Source organism: Symsagittifera roscoffensis, chromosome 4 (assembly GCF_963678635.1).
Source record: "Symsagittifera roscoffensis chromosome 4, txSymRosc1.1, whole genome shotgun sequence".
NCBI classification, from domain to species: domain Eukaryota; kingdom Metazoa; phylum Xenacoelomorpha; order Acoela; family Convolutidae; genus Symsagittifera; species Symsagittifera roscoffensis.
Window position 1 is genome coordinate 7626167 of NC_087065.1, and position 15842 is coordinate 7642008.

The 15842-nt window shown below is 34.2% G+C and overlaps 1 protein-coding gene across 2 annotated transcripts in view; it reads right to left on the reverse strand.

The window, feature by feature from the left end:
• Nucleotides 1-13095, reverse strand: part of LOC134845183 (netrin receptor UNC5C-like) — a 35018-nt gene extending 21923 nt beyond the window's left edge. Inside the window, exon 1 of one of the 2 annotated variants that reach the window (XM_063862076.1) lies at nucleotides 12533-13095. In XM_063862076.1, coding sequence (XP_063718146.1) covers nucleotides 12533-12638 — 106 coding nt within the window. In that variant the 5' untranslated portion in view covers nucleotides 12639-13095. The remainder of the gene's footprint in view (nucleotides 1-12532) is intronic. The other variant, XM_063862077.1, reaches the window with a different exon arrangement.
• Nucleotides 13096-15842: the final 2747 nt, after the last annotated feature.

Consider the following 15842-nt stretch of genomic DNA (forward strand, 5'->3'; position numbering starts at 1 on the left):
AAATGCACTGCGTTGTAGGATAATAGGGTAAGGGGTTATAAAACATTTGTGGGAATATGACGGTGAGGAGGAAACTTCCAGCTACCAAGTTCGATTCCCGTCCCCCCTTGGGAGAGTTAGATTTAGATTTGGACTACTGATGTAACCTAACCACAGATTATTGCGTGCAAAAGAAAATTGAACTTAGTCTTTTTGTATAATGCCACTTAACGTTTTTCAGGAACAAAATTGCATTCGAGTTCTTCATAAGTTTGATTGAAGAGGAAAGATGGCAACATTTGCTATTTTTCTACAATTAAAAAACTTTCTGCCAATTTTTGTAGTCTGTTCCGCTAGAGAAAATTGTAGTCTGTTCCACTGGGTTTGAGAAAAATGAAAACAAAATATATCTAATCTAATTTTAAAAAAAGTAAAAATACAGTCGAATTTACCTTGGACTAAAAAAGTTTTGACGTCCAGAAGTCGCAAGCGGAACTAATAAACATCAATCAATTCAGGATTTTGAATTTCAAGGTCTTATTATGTTTCCCTTTTACCAATGACTCATCCTAAACAGGTTGCTGAAAACACTGTCAAATTGACTGAAAAAATAGTGCACATAATCCAGATATTCAATAAACTGGAAATTATTTCAGTACCTTCCGCATCGACTGACCTAAATTTGTACAATCGATGGAAGAAGAAAAACCTGGTTAATGGGTTAAATCATCAATCTGCTAAAATGAGAGCCAAGTAAAGATGTCACCAGTTAAAAATGTGACCCTTTTAATTTCTGGTAATTCAGCACAACCCGGTGCCATTTTTAGGCACTTAAGTAGCATTAAATGAGTCATGATTTTATTCTCAAGAACAAACCTATCTTTATTTTATGCAAAAATTGTTTTTTAAGGTCTTTTGTGGTCGCGTATTCATCGTTGTATTTGATTGTACCGAAGCGTGCAACTGGCATCTTTTGAAAAATCCCACCCTTTCCCCGTTCACCCTCCCTAAATCCCATTGCCCTTCCCCCGTTTTAACTTAAGTCTTTTCCTTGTTTACAATCGATACAGAAACACAACATCAATAATGAGGTGGAAAATTGGGTGAAAATGCGCAGTGATGAATTGCACTTAAAAAGGGTTTTTTATGTTCTGATTATTATACTATTCACACTTTATTCACACTTTGTTCCCACTTTTATATGCTCATTCAACCCCGCGTCCTTAGTAGTTCACATTTTATTTTCCCTATTTCCGAAATTTTAAGTCACCAAGGAAGTAAAATGCGCCCTGTGTTAACATTAAACACAGCTCATCTTCTTTTTTTTTCTCTTATTTATTTTCGCTAAGAAGAAAATCGAGGCTTGTATTTGCGTTTAATGTAAGTGTATTGATAAGTGGTAGTAATGGTTGTAGTATTAGGCATGGATGATTGACCATTTTTGCCCAAATTTCACCCCTGTGGATTTGGAATTAGTTCGATCGATTGACATTTGAACAAACAATCACACTCGAATTTTCTTTGGAAATCTAAATAAAAGATTTTTAAGCCATTCTAGTCACATAATTTTCCATAGGTGATAAATATATTGTCAAAGGAAAGATTTTTTTCATGATATTTAACAATTTCCGGAATTTTAAAAAATACATCCAATATTTGAGAAACCCCCTTTTTCGCAAAAAAATGGGGTTTCATCTGACAAGTAAAATCGGATCAACTTCAGATGCCTTGAGAGCTTAGCGTGTACAAATTAGACAGGTAATCCGTTTGAAATGACGCAAAATTAGATGGCAATTACAGCTTGTCAAAGCTGATTGAGTTTTAATTACTTTTCCATATTCTTTTTAAGGTTTTTCCAGGTTCTAATTCTTCATATATATAGAACTGCTTGAAATAGTAGTTTTTAATACTTCAAGAAAAAACTTTAATTTGAAGCATTATTTTCAGAATCAAAATGAAACTCAATTACTTTTTTAGGTTATACAAATTCTTGACACTCTGACTTTTCCCATTGCAAATAGAAGGTCTTAAAAATTGACCTGTGTCAGGAAATTAACTTCATTTGCGTGGCATGCTATTTGGTAACAACTACACGCTTACCAGCCACCATTTTTAAATCGGTCCATCGCTGCTCATTCTTTCACTGTAACAATTCAGCCTTAGGGCGGTGGTAAGAATTTAAAAAACAGATGCCAGCTAGTCGATGCATCAGTAAGACTAATCTATCTAACTGCCAGTTGCAACAGCTTAGAAACAGAAATTTAAAATTACATTAAGACTTTTGTGATACTACAACACAGCAGCAGCACAAAACATGTCAAAACTTTTTTGCTCAAATCTGCCAAACAAACATTGGAAACCACTTTTTAGCGCATAAAATAAACAAAAATATATATTTTTACCACCAATTGTTGAGCTATAATTGAAGAGTTTCAAAAAAATGTTATCAAATCTGCTCATCGGTAGTTCGAACCTTTGATCATAAGCTCGATAAAATCCACTCGAAGCATCAGTGTAGTGATTAATATTCACTCTCTTTATAGCACGGTGTGCTCAAACGGAGCACTGGGGAAAACAACACGCAGTGGGGGATTGTCAAAACTGAAAACAAGTCACATTTTCTAATTCGTGTTTTTGTCCCATTTTACGTATATAACATAAACGTGATGGTATGATTAGTGAAGATGGTATTATCGATTTAGGACTTTTTGGACTATTTTTCTTTTTCAGGCTAAATTTTTATTATTTCAAGTTGAGATTTGTATGCTCGATTGATTAAAGCTTTAAAATCAAACGAGACTTAAAGAAATTATTTAAGAAAAAACTACGCAGTACAGCATAAGCCGAAAGGCAACAGTGCCAAAAAATCATCAATCTTCTCGGCACTGTTGAATACTTTTTCAGTTTCGGCACTGTTGTACTTCGGCATTGTTGAATGCCCCCTCCCCCATAAAAACAAATGACTTTCCATGCATTATTTTTGTCAAAAACTGAGAACAAAAGATTAAAACATGTCCCGCAAGCTGTTCAAAAATGCGCAATAAATGAGGACCGTTCCTCCTTTGAAGTCTTTTGTTTTTCTACTGAAACCGTTTTCTTTTGTGTTGGGAGTCAATGGAGTGAAAAGAAATCAAAGGGAGAGTTTCTCGGAGCGTACTAAGCCGGAGCAGATCGGAACTCATCAAACTGAACAAAATCATCCATCACCCATCTATCACTATCACCAATCGGTAAACATTTTGTTTTCTTTCCCCCAGGTCAGAGTGTTAGAAAAGCTATTTTGAAAAAAAAATTCAAAAAGGCTGTTACGAAAGACTGCTGGACAAAAAAAAATGTGAAAGCAATTTTTTGACTTCCGACTTTTTGATGAGTCATAACAGCACGCAATTTTTGTGCAATCACATCATATTTTCTGCTTTTAGTCGTAATAGCAAGTTAAACTACAATGAGAATAGAAAGTGCAAAATGATTGAGAGAAATACCTTAATAATTATTTTATTCGATTTTTAAGTAAGAATTTTTTGGTGAACTTGATTAATAACTATAGTAGAAGAAACCTTTATTCCATTTCTGATTAAAAATCAGAGCAAAAATCGAACTGCACAATAGAAGTTTCATTGTTAGCATCTCAGTCACGTGCACGTCACTTTTCAATCATTAAATTCCTTTTCTCTACTAAATTTCACCCCTCTTTCCTATTCAAATCAAGTTTGGAGTCTTTATCTCCCCTATTTTCTCACACTAATTGGCCTCGTTTAGACTCCATAACACCACCTTAAGCCGATTTTTTTAGAAAGTGTATGTGTGGAGGGGGGGGGGGGAGCTGCAATGCCATTGAATATCAACCCTAATGAGGGATTTGTATATGGATGAAGAATGGGAGAGAGAGGGGGATATAAGATGTCTGTTCGTCCTCGGGGCGTGAACAAATGAGAAGGGGAATGGGGGAGAGAGAGATGTCACAAAATCCATCAATTGTATCACGTCGCCACAATAAGTTCACCTTGGATTCAAATCAACCTCCCATTGTGACTGGCACTCTGTTACACGTCAGTGGTTTGAAAATTTTGAACATTTGTGACAATTTTTTCAGGCTAGGAGAAAAATTGAGCAATGACAGATCTTGGGCCGAAATAGAGAATATTACAAGAAGTTAATGAAGCGCAAAAATGCTGATCATATTAAATAAAGAGTATTACTAATTTTCAGAAAAGCTTCAAAAATTTAAACAATTTGAGAATCAGTTTTAATCTTAGAGAATCAAAAAAATTTTGTGTCAAAATCTCTAAAGTATATATTTCTACAAATTTTTCTAGTTTCTTGTTAAAAATACTTGAAATGTTTTGCTTTTTGATGTTCAAGAGAAACATAAACCAATTGATTAGTAGACTAATAAACCTCTCTTTTGATCGAACCATTAACAGGGAAAACTCGAGATAAAATTTATATTTATCCCGTATAGATAAAACTCTGACAAGTTAAAAAGAATCTTCTAAATTGTTTGTTTCCGATTTAAACTCCCCCTTTGGGCTAGTTTTTCTCAAAAGTGTTAGTTTCGGAGTCTAAATTGGCAATAAAATCAGGATAAAAAATTAAATGTTCGGAGCCTGCAGGAAAATTTACATTTGAGTGCTAATTCTCAACCTTCCGTGGAGTGTTAACTTAAACACGCCAATAAACTATAAAGCGATTCGTTTTATGCTTTTCACACTCTTAAGGCATACTGGGTTTTTCCGGAGGAGCTTCCAAGATAAATCTTACCCTCCATAAATCGAGACTAAAATAAGGTGCGCTTTGGGAAAGACGGCAGTGGTAAAGTAAACTATTTTCTTCGTGATTAGCTACATTTAACGCCTTTCCAATCTAAAACTAAACAACTTTCCTTAGCGGCAGCTAACTCCGCTAAGGTAAATTAAATAAACACTACACTTCTCACCATAAACGTGACAAACTATCTCGCGTGAACAGACGAACATTTCAACCAAGTATCTTCTTGAATATGTAACAGATCACGCTACCGTAAACAACACCAGTTCATGGTAGTTATAGCATTTATGAAGATCAGAAGCGTTTCTGGCTCGGGTTCCTGGAAACACCGGAGGCCTTTTCGATTCTTCTCGATTTAACCGAAGCGTTGAGGTAAACAGGTTTTACGGCCTATTGACTTCTGCCCGTCAGGTTATGACAAACAATCGCGGTTTTTTATATTGAACAGTTTTGGCTTTTTTTAGACATTTTTAAATAATTTTAAAAAACATAAATTCATGAGAAAAAGGAACTATTTTTTTCCTCGTTTTATCAAGGTTAAAAGTAAATTTATCAAGGTTTACAGAGGTTAAAAGTAAATTACGCAAAACACCTCCATGTTTAGAAGTCATTTATGGACCATAAACTGTCACATTTCTTCTGCTCGCAGCCAGTTGTCAATTTTTGATGACAAAATTTCGATTCGCCTCTGGTAAAAAAAAAGAATTCGAAAAAACAGCGGTTTACGTTTCAGTCAATCAAGCAGCATCATTTAACATGTATTATATCTCATAAAACTTCATCTGGATTTGATCATTTTAAAATGGTTTTCTACGTTGTTCGAGATATGGTCAATTAAAGAGCGACTGCTCTTTAAAGTGGCTTAATAAAACGAAGTCACTTTGAAAAAAGACTATAATAAAAGTCAGTGGATAAAAAAGCAAGTACATGACTTGATAGATATGATCCTCTAAATGTGTACCAAGTTATATTGAAAAATTAATCAATCATTTTAAACATACTTGATAAAAGCAAGAAAAAATCATTAAGAAACAATAAAAATTGGCGGCATTGTTTTAAAATTGTATTCACAGCACTTTGTTTTTACCATCGCTCATAAGTGGTTTATGAGCAGAAAAATCTTCACTTTTCGCTGTTTGTTACCAAGTTTTCGTCCCGAGGCGTCGAGAATATACGAACGTAATTTATGTCACAATTATACTGAAGTGGTTGAATGGTATAAGAAGAGCTCAAATACAATCGAGATAGCACGAGTGTCAATTTGGTAATTAATCTAAAGTTAGATTGTAAGCAAGGATAGCCGGTTACTGTGCAAGTAGCACAGAATGTTCCGACCAAAGTCTCAAGAAAACTACGGTTGAAAAATTTTCCAAATTAGTTTAGTTTTTTCTGCTTGGTGTGATAAAAGGATCTGATGTAAAAATATAACTTAGGCATATTAGAGAAAATTTTTTTGAATTTTTAGAAGTTTTTGGTTCACAAAAAGAAGCTAAAAAAACTCCAAAAACTAGTCTTAAGGTCTTAAATTAGGCATAATTCAGCTATTGTAAGCCTGCTCGCTTGCTTTATTCGCTCGAATTAAGACGAAAAATCAAAAATTTCTAACCGGTTTTTCTCGACACTAGGAAAAAATTTTCACTGGGAAAACAAAAAAGGAAAAAACTCAAAACTCTAGTTTTTGATTTAAAAATTTTTCTAGTGCCATTCAAGTAAAACTGGAGTAAAACATTTAGTTTTTCATTTCTTTTATGTTTCTTATATCGCTCGCTCTACTTGTTGGAATTTAGACTAATACTCAGAAATCAATTATAATCACTCAACCCAATCCGATGATTATTTGTGGTACCGGACTTTGCGTGAAAGAAAGAAAACTAAAACAACCGAATTCAAAGTTCCTTCCCGTTTTCAGTGGCTGGAACAATTAGCAGTGGCTCGACAAGTCGCTTGAAAATCAGTTTTGAGATGTTTAGTGAAAACCTTTCACTCTAAAAGATAGATATATCAGAAATAAAGACTCACCACTGATGGTGGTTACCTGCGATTTCTGAGAAGCTCTTTATCATGGTGTAGTTTTTTTCATCAAACCAAAAAAAATGAGGGTTAAATTTTATTTGCTAAAAATGAAAAAAAAATTGAGGCACAGAGATTTTTTACGAAACTTGGGGTTAATAGATTTAAATTTATGTAATTTGATAAAAATCTGAGATATTGTTTGATATTAAGAATTGTTTTCAGGTAAAAGTTGACTTCCTAGTAATATAGCTAGCATCCTACTTAAATTTGGTAATGATTATTGTCAGTTTTATCCAAATCACATGGATGAGACTTCGAGTATTGCAGATGTTTTAAGATATCATGACTAAGTTTCCTTTATACCAGGATTAATGAGGTGACACTTTAATGGACAGGTGATTGACAACACCTTAGCTAATTAACTCTGCCAATCACCAATTACTCGATTAATGAACTGACCGTGATATAATTAATGGAAAACTTTAAGACTGGTGTAAACATGCCATTGAGATTTTGTTTCGTTTAGACAAAAAAATCAAACACTTAAATTTAAACACTCTAACACAGTCACAATTTGAATTAAGCAATATTTCAGGTGATGTTATCTGAAAACACTTTCCCTTTCTTGTGAATATTTTTCATAACGGCAAAATTTTCTTGGCAAAACTATTTTGCTTCCAAGTAACAGAAAATTTTGAATTTTCTGTTACTTGGCGCTATTCTTATATGTAGTTGAATTCACTGCGGCAAGTGTAGTTTACAATTAGTTTGGTTCAAACAACTATGGTTCCAAAAATTTTCAAAAAATATAGGTTTCTGTACAGGCTTTGAATATAAACAAGGTCAAACATTTAATGACAACCACAACATTTGACAGGAACTTAATTTACGCTATTTTGAGATTTCTTGAGAAACCTTTATCTCTCAAAAATACTTTTAGCATCTCCGCTATCATAGAATTAAACTCAAAACAGAAGTTTCCGAAATCAATTAGGTCGCGATCTAGAATAGGGTTTTGTAAAGCAAAGAACGAGATCTTACAGAGCCGAAATTGAATGAAAAATGAAGCAGAGAGACGATAAAACCGAGAAAAATGGGTCATTCAAACAAAATTCAATCTCTTATCCACTAAGATCCATAATTAAAATGAGGTCTAGTCATGCTTAAACTATTTTATATTGTCGAGGTAAATATAACGCACGACAAATTTGACAGGATTGCCGTATTTGGTGTATTTGGGAAAAAACCATTGTCAAAACAAGATTTTTTACCCTTATTGCTAAAATAGCCCGCGAATAATTCAGAACAAATATATATTTATGAGAAAATATTTTATCAGTGTGACTTCTATTGATTGCGCTTATGTCAAGTTTTGAAATTCTTGACATACATGTAAAATTATAAGGACAGAACTTATAACTTAATCTTGAACCGTAAATTTTAATCCGGCTTTTGTTTGTGAAAGAAAGCGTGTTTTGAGAGATACCATTTTTATCGGCGTGAAAATAGACTTAAGCTGAATGAGTTTCTGAAATTGATCCTATGATTTTTGCGCTGAATATGAACTATATTAGAGTTGGTTAACAATTCACGGGTACTTCTCTAGTATTCAATATACTCCCCGTGGTTGAACAAATAAATTATTCAGCCGACAATACCGCACAAAATGGTAATACTTTCTTACAAATATGAATCAAAATGCGCCAACATATGTTAAGTTCACTGGCTAATTTGTATGAGTTCTATGGATACACTTAAATTTGCCAACAAATAAAATAAGGAAAAAATCAGTTTTTCCGAAAAAAAATCAATTTTTCCAAAAAACTTGAAAATTTAGCAAAACTTTTAAATTATGAAAATTTTGAATTCAAGAAAATTATATGAAATGTAGAAATTAGTTGAAATAATCAGTTGAAAAGGTTAGTCATAAGATCTAGCCTCCCAAAAAAATTGAAGCGGATTAGAACCAAATCTCATCTTTTCATTTTCCATCAAAGCAGCTTTTCAGTCCTCGTTCGTTTTAATTCCTAGCTAAGAGACCCCAGGTTCAAAGAAATTTTCAGAACTAGCTCACAGCTCGAAAAAATTTCAGGAATCAATTACAAGGAAAATCCAGATCAATTTGAGGGATTTGCACAAGCGAAGACGTCTTGATAAGCGAAAATTTTGAAGTCCCACCTCAAGCGTGGATAAATTTGCGGGAGAACAAATCGACTAATTCTAAGCCTGAGGGATTTGGTTTTCAGGGTGAACCTTTTAGTGTGAAAGGTCAATTGACCTGTAATTAACTCAGAATCGATGCTAGTGATGATAGTTAATTGACTGGATTTGCATGATTTAATTTTATTTCAAACGTCAGCAAATCAGCGATGGCTGAATAAATTTGACAAAAAATTCCATTTTAGAAAATTGTCGTTGAAAATTATTCACATTTAGAGAGAAACCGTAAATGTTTTTTTCCGCTTTTCCAAGTATTTTTATTCAACCAGTTAAATAAACAAGTTTGAATTAATTTTTAGGAAAAAACCTCATTGAATCAAAACCTCGTTTAGAGAAATTGTACATTCGTGGGAACTTTTTAACTCATCTGATTGAGCGATTCCGGTTTTTCTTCCGGAAATGCATTAAACGTTGATTAGATAGACACAGAAGAGCTTTGGAAGGATTTTAACTATTCGTTAATAGGTGTGTTGGGGTAATTGACCCCTGTGGCTTGTATATGTTACACACATGTGGCAATGATGGCATTTTGAATCGAAGCGTGACTTATTAATTGCAGTAGCAAATGAATCAATTATTGACAATGGGGGATGGGAGAGGAAACAGACGAAAAAGATGTATGGGGCGGGAGTGGGGGGGGGGGGGGGGTACAGGAACGCGAACAACAACTGCGGAGGCTTTAAACAAATATAACTAATTAATCTGACAGATGGCAGGCTAAATGGTTTTTAAAAAGTTTGACTTATCCAAAAAATTGAAATTAAATAACCAAATATAAATTAAACTTTACCTAGTTGAACATTTGAAATGCATTTAAAGTTTGCCGACAATTGAAAAAAAAATCTTGTTTACAAAATAAAATAATCAAAACATTCGACGTTTACCGAAACTAGAAAAAAATCAATTTATTTAAAAAATCAAAATTACCAAAACTAAAATCAATTATGTGTCACGTGAGCTGAAATTGAATACTTCGTATCATATAATGATTATGGTATTTCTTGTTGATAAAATAGTCAAATTTCGGTAGCTGTGCTACCTTAACTAATAAATGGGAGCTTGATCTGTCGTCAATTTGTGCAAATCAATAAAAAGTCTCCCGATTTTATTGTTTTTCCCTAATAAACCAGCGCATCTAATCTGGCTGATGCCGTAAACTGGGGAGACAATTCAGAGTACAGCCATTACGACAACAGCTCAATTAGGAACCAAACTGAAATCGAATCGGGGGTGAAAAAGTCTTTCAAAGTGCAATTATTGCTAAATTGCACTTATTAATGCCTTTTTGCAACCTTAATGCATCTAAATGAATGCAACCTTTATCATCGTCATTTAAGAGTTGAATACACTTTTCGTTGATTTCAGACAATAATTCTGTAATTTGAAATGACGGCATGTTTTTTGTTAATATCAATTTTTTGCGGTAAATTTTCACACGACTTTTTGTAGATAAGCGATTTTCCCATTTTTCGATATAGAAGAAAAAGCAGCATAAGGATCTATAAAAAATCTTATCTCTAGAACACCCATGTTGCTACCTTGGAATACTTTATGTACTTAGTCTGGTATCTAATTTATGCAAACTCACTTCTGAGAGTCTCATACTAACGCCGCCATCCGGACTTGTTTTGGGTTTCCAGACAAGCAATGAGTCATCGCAAATGAGGAAAATTTATGGAAATTAAACCCCTTAGGTTAAGGAGGGCGTGAAAATAGATTAGATTTATGAACAAAATAATAAAAACCTGAAAAAAACAATGCCGCAATTGGAAAAATACGGAGCAAATCATATTATTTCCACTATTAATTACAAAACAAGCCTCTAGGGAAACAGAAATAAATATCGGTTGACGCGTTGAAATAGCCCCAAAACTTGGCAATAAATGGTTCAAATTGGATTAGTTTTACGGGAAGCACTGCATGACTCACAAAGAACAGAGATGAATATTTGCATAAATCCTTGAGCGCTCTTCGTTTTCATGTCTCGGGGTTATGTTTTTCCTATTTTTTTCTTCGAAAAACAAACAAAAAGTGAAATTGTCGTTTAATTCGAGTGACAAACGAGGCTAAAAAATATTAGTTTCGTTTTCAATACATTGATAAATATTGACCTCAGCTCCAGCAGATTAAACGCAGGTGGAAAGTTTTTTAAAAAGTAAATCCCTTAAAAATTAGTGGAAGCGGAAATATGGTTTTGTATCGTACTATGATTGTTGATAAAATTTCTGAACATGGGATACAAATTTCACAATGGCGCAAAATCTGCTTAATTCCTACTATCGAGGATTATAGCATTCATGTATCTAAAACGTAACAAAAACTCGAATAACCGAACACAATGTTATCGATTTTCTCGATTAAGTTACTCTCAAAAACTCGTTTCCAAAAAAATTTTCCTATAACTAGTGAGGTTTGAAAATATTTTGAAAAAAAAGGGTTTTTGAAAACAAAGTATATCTAGTTTAAGTTGAAAACAAATCATGATTCGTTCTATTTCCTCAAAAAAATAAAGATTTCTGGAAAAAAACGGACGAAAAAAATGAACACCTGCTCTCAGCGGTTTCCGAAAACGTCTGCTTTTTGAGCAATAAAATGCCTTGTAAGACTCAATCCTAATTTTGCAAAGCTCCACATCACAATAAAAAACTAATTAATTATTCAAAATTTCAGTAATAAATTAATGACCATATTCTTTTCAACCTTTTTATCTTCTTTTATGTGAAAGAAATATCTGGATACTCGAATCCACAGCTTTTTTATCAATCCAGGTTGATTTTCTTAAAAAGTCTTCTAAAAAGTGACTGTTTTATTACTCTTAGTTTAAATAGCAGGATCACTTTTAAGTCACGAAACACCTGTCGTGGGAATAAGGACTTCGGCTCTTGTTACAGGTCGAAGATCGAACCGCTTTTTTGGTCAAAATGACAGCGAAGCAAACATTGAAAAACATTATCCTATTTTTTATATGCTACCTTTTAATCACGTTAACACCGATTTTAAAGAACCTCAAAGCATAAAACATAGCAAAAAACCCAACAATTATTTTTACGCAGGCACTTCTTTAAAAAAAACAGGCATAAAACACCTCATTTGAGCACTTTTGAAAATGTTGAAAAAATTTGGCTTTTTTTGGCTAGCGCCCTCTAAGTTACTACATTGTGGCGCCGAAGGGTTGGCCGGCTGAGATGGATGTCATGAAACAGTTCGAACCAAAGGGGGGACTTTGGGTGGTGGATGTCGAATCCGTAAGGGGTTGAGGCCCCCCCCCCTAGAGCCGCTATTGGCTACTAGTATAATGGGTACTACTGGGTTCCTGAAAAAAAAACATGGAAAGACGGGTCTTGCGGTTTTCGGGAAAAGTTCAAAAATACAACTAATTAAATGCTCACAAGATTTTTCAGAAAAAATTATAAAAACAAACGAATTTTTTTCCGGAAACCATCTAAATTTCATGTCATGGACCCAGTCACTAAACTACCATACTTGTGCCCGCTATTGTGAGCTGCTAGTTGTGCAATTTTCGAAATTGGAAACCAAAAAATGCTAATCAAACCTGTCGTTGGTCTCTTGTTAATGGTCGCGTCTGCATCTCCGCCCAGTCCAATCACGGCAACAAAACGCACCGCCGAACTTAGGAGTAGGAACAATCGGGAGCACATATTCTCGGGAAAACGCACGTCGTGGAATCAACGTGCAAAATTATATTTTCGGCAGTCTTTTTCGAACAGAATAATTCAAAAAAAAAAGCAATAAGCTGTCAAATTTCATAAACTTGTTGATGTAAATTTGTCAATTCTTCATTTTTTGGTAAATCTTGTCTCCTTTCTTTTACAATCTTTCGATGAATTTAGTTGCGAATTTTGAATTTGGGACGGATATTGATATTGATAATATATAGAATTTGAGAAAATCACAATTACATTGGAAATTGTAATAATTATATATTGAAAATAATCAACAGGTTCAAAAAAAGAATAAATTGTTTGTAACTTTTAAAGCAAGCTGTTCTAAAAAAAATGTCGCGCCAATAAATTTAAAAAAGCGCCTTTCGAATTTACTTTTCAGTCTTTAAGACGGCAAAATTCATTCTTTCTTTGCTCTAGAAAGAACGCTAGACTGTATTATTTATAGAGCTCTTTTTTAGCCAATCACAGAGCAGGACCGTAATTCCTGTGTTTAAAGATAGCAAAAGAAGAGCGACCAATGCCGACAAAATTGCACAATTGACTGATATTTTGTCTATTTTTAGACTACAATCATAACTATCGTATTATTTAAGCTCATTTTAAAAGTTATAAGAATTCAGTAAATAATATTTTATTTCTGTAGATCTGAGCAAATTTAATCATAGTTGGCAATTAGTGGAAACAATCGCTCGTTACTAGAAAAGTTAATAGGGGCGATTCGGGGCCTAGGAAATTATGACGATAAGCAAATTAGACGGATGCTACAAAAACGAAATTTTGAAAGTTTGATCATAATGCTCAAATCTGATGGGTTGAATTTGAAATTAATATCAGCGAAAAGAAATCTGTGTTTTCGATGAAAACAGAGGATGAATTGAGCAATCCCCCCGCTTAATGGCCAAATAAGCTATCGTCAAACTAGCTACCACTCTCTCACCCATTCCATGCAAAAACGGTAAATACGCTTCTCAAGACGCGATAAAACGCAAGCAGATTATTGACCTGATGGTAGCACACAATCAATTGAGTGACCGAAGGTTTTTATGTGTCGAGAAAAAATTTGGATCGCTTTAACTAACTATAACCCCCTTTTTATCAAAAGGGGGGAGATTCGTTACTAGGTGTTAAATTCTCATATACTTATCCGTTGATATATTTCTTTATAGGGGGATATTCGTTAATGAGGGGATGGGGGGTATTCGTAACTAGGTAACCGAGGGGGGATATAGTTAAGGAGATCCACAATTTTGAAAAAATCGAAAATAAAAATGCGAATTTTTGTTTGGGCGACCATTGCCTCGAGGAAAACAAGTTACCAGGCTTGGTGCTCTAACTTTATATCTGAATGCTGAAAATTTTTGTCAGCAGCACCTTAGTAATATACGCAATAACATTCTTTTACTTCAAGATAGAAAAAAGTCGGCTCAATATGATCAGTTTTTGTGTTTTTTTCACTCTGAAAGTGGTTTTTGAGTTTTGATAAAGCAAATTTTGGTGTTCCACATTCGTTGAAGAATCTAGTTCATTGTCTCCTATCATTCAAACTATTTTCAAGCGGTTGTACACACGCCTCATGATGAAGGGACCGAACGCTGGAAATTTATTTTTGGTAATTTTCAGCCAATCAGAATTGAGTATTCAAAAATCTAAAAGAAATCGCAAAAAACTCATCGTGAGCAAATTAATCCAGGCCATAAACATTAATACTGACCGATTACAGAATTAGCAGATTGCAGTCAAATGAAATTTCAAACATTGCCAAATCCAAGACAAATTAGAAAAAACTTTTTACAGATAAAGATTTTAGAAACATTGAAAAATAAAACGCCCAATTTGTTGTCTCTGAAAAGATAGCGCATGCTTTATTTCATTTTATGCTAATTTTGACCTCGGTTCAATGCAAAAACCATCCAGCGAAGAAGAAATACTAATGATTATGATTGCTTGGAAAATTTCCATCATTCGCTCCCACAATCATGAGAATAGCCCCGTGCCGCATGATGGAAGGGCCGACTGTTGGAAGTTTATTTTCAGTTTGTTTTTCAACCAATCTGAAGTAAGTTTCAAAAATTCAGAGAAATGTGAAAACTTCAATTGAAACAAATAAACTCAGGCCATTGAAACTAAAATCGACCGATTGCAAATTGAGCTGAAACATGCATTTTCAGTTAGTATCAGATCTGTCTCGCATTGTAAAAAAAACATACTTTTATAAGTATACCAATTTTAAAAAAAATGAAAATGTAGAATTGGTGATTCCGTTCTAAGTTTGACTGGTCGCAAAGTCGTCGAGGACAGCATCAACTTTTGTTAATAGAGATTTAGAATTCTACGCTACGATTAGTTTCTGGGCCAGTCGAGCGATTTGTACCCTAAGGTGAACGATTCAGGACAATCAAAATCTGGAAAAAATTCAGGTTTTAATTTCATCATTGATAATTTATCAAAAAAAATTAGTTCTTCATTATACAAGTCGCAAAAGCCTCGACCCTTATAGTCCCCTTCATAGCACTAATAAGGAGCAGCAAGAAATCGATCCACTAGGAGGGAACAACTTCACGAGATCTCGAAAAACCCTTCTGTTGCACATATTTTAAGATCGGCTATAAAAAATTGTAACTACCCCCAACAACAGAGAGGTCGAATGTGAAAAATTTTGATGTCATCATCCTACAGAACCCGAATAGTGAAACTGCAAGAAGTCGCCCTTAGAGGGTAGCAACTGCACGAGATCTCAAAAAAACCACCTGTTTCTCATATACTAAGATTGAATATAAAAAAGTTTACGTTTCCCGCCAACACTGTGAAGGGATTTGGTTCAGAACTGTTAAGGCTGACGATCCATATGGCTCTATTAAGCAACACATTGATTCTTAGAAGACCAAGAGATAAAAAAAGTTCCAGATCTACAGCGCTGAAAAAAAATCCTCATCCCGGATTTCCGGAAACTATTTCTCGGTTCCCACGAAAAGCAGCGAGCCAAAACTGTGATATATGATAGACAAACGCAAGATGCGTCGTATGTCATACTTTGAACCAAATCTGACGTTTCGGCCGAAAATTATTAGTGGCTTGGTACCTTTCACACCTTCGGGGACAATTTTCGCAAAATAACAACGGGGTGCATTATGACTTTTTGGCGGTAATAGACTTTAAAACCCAGCCCTGAACAAAGCC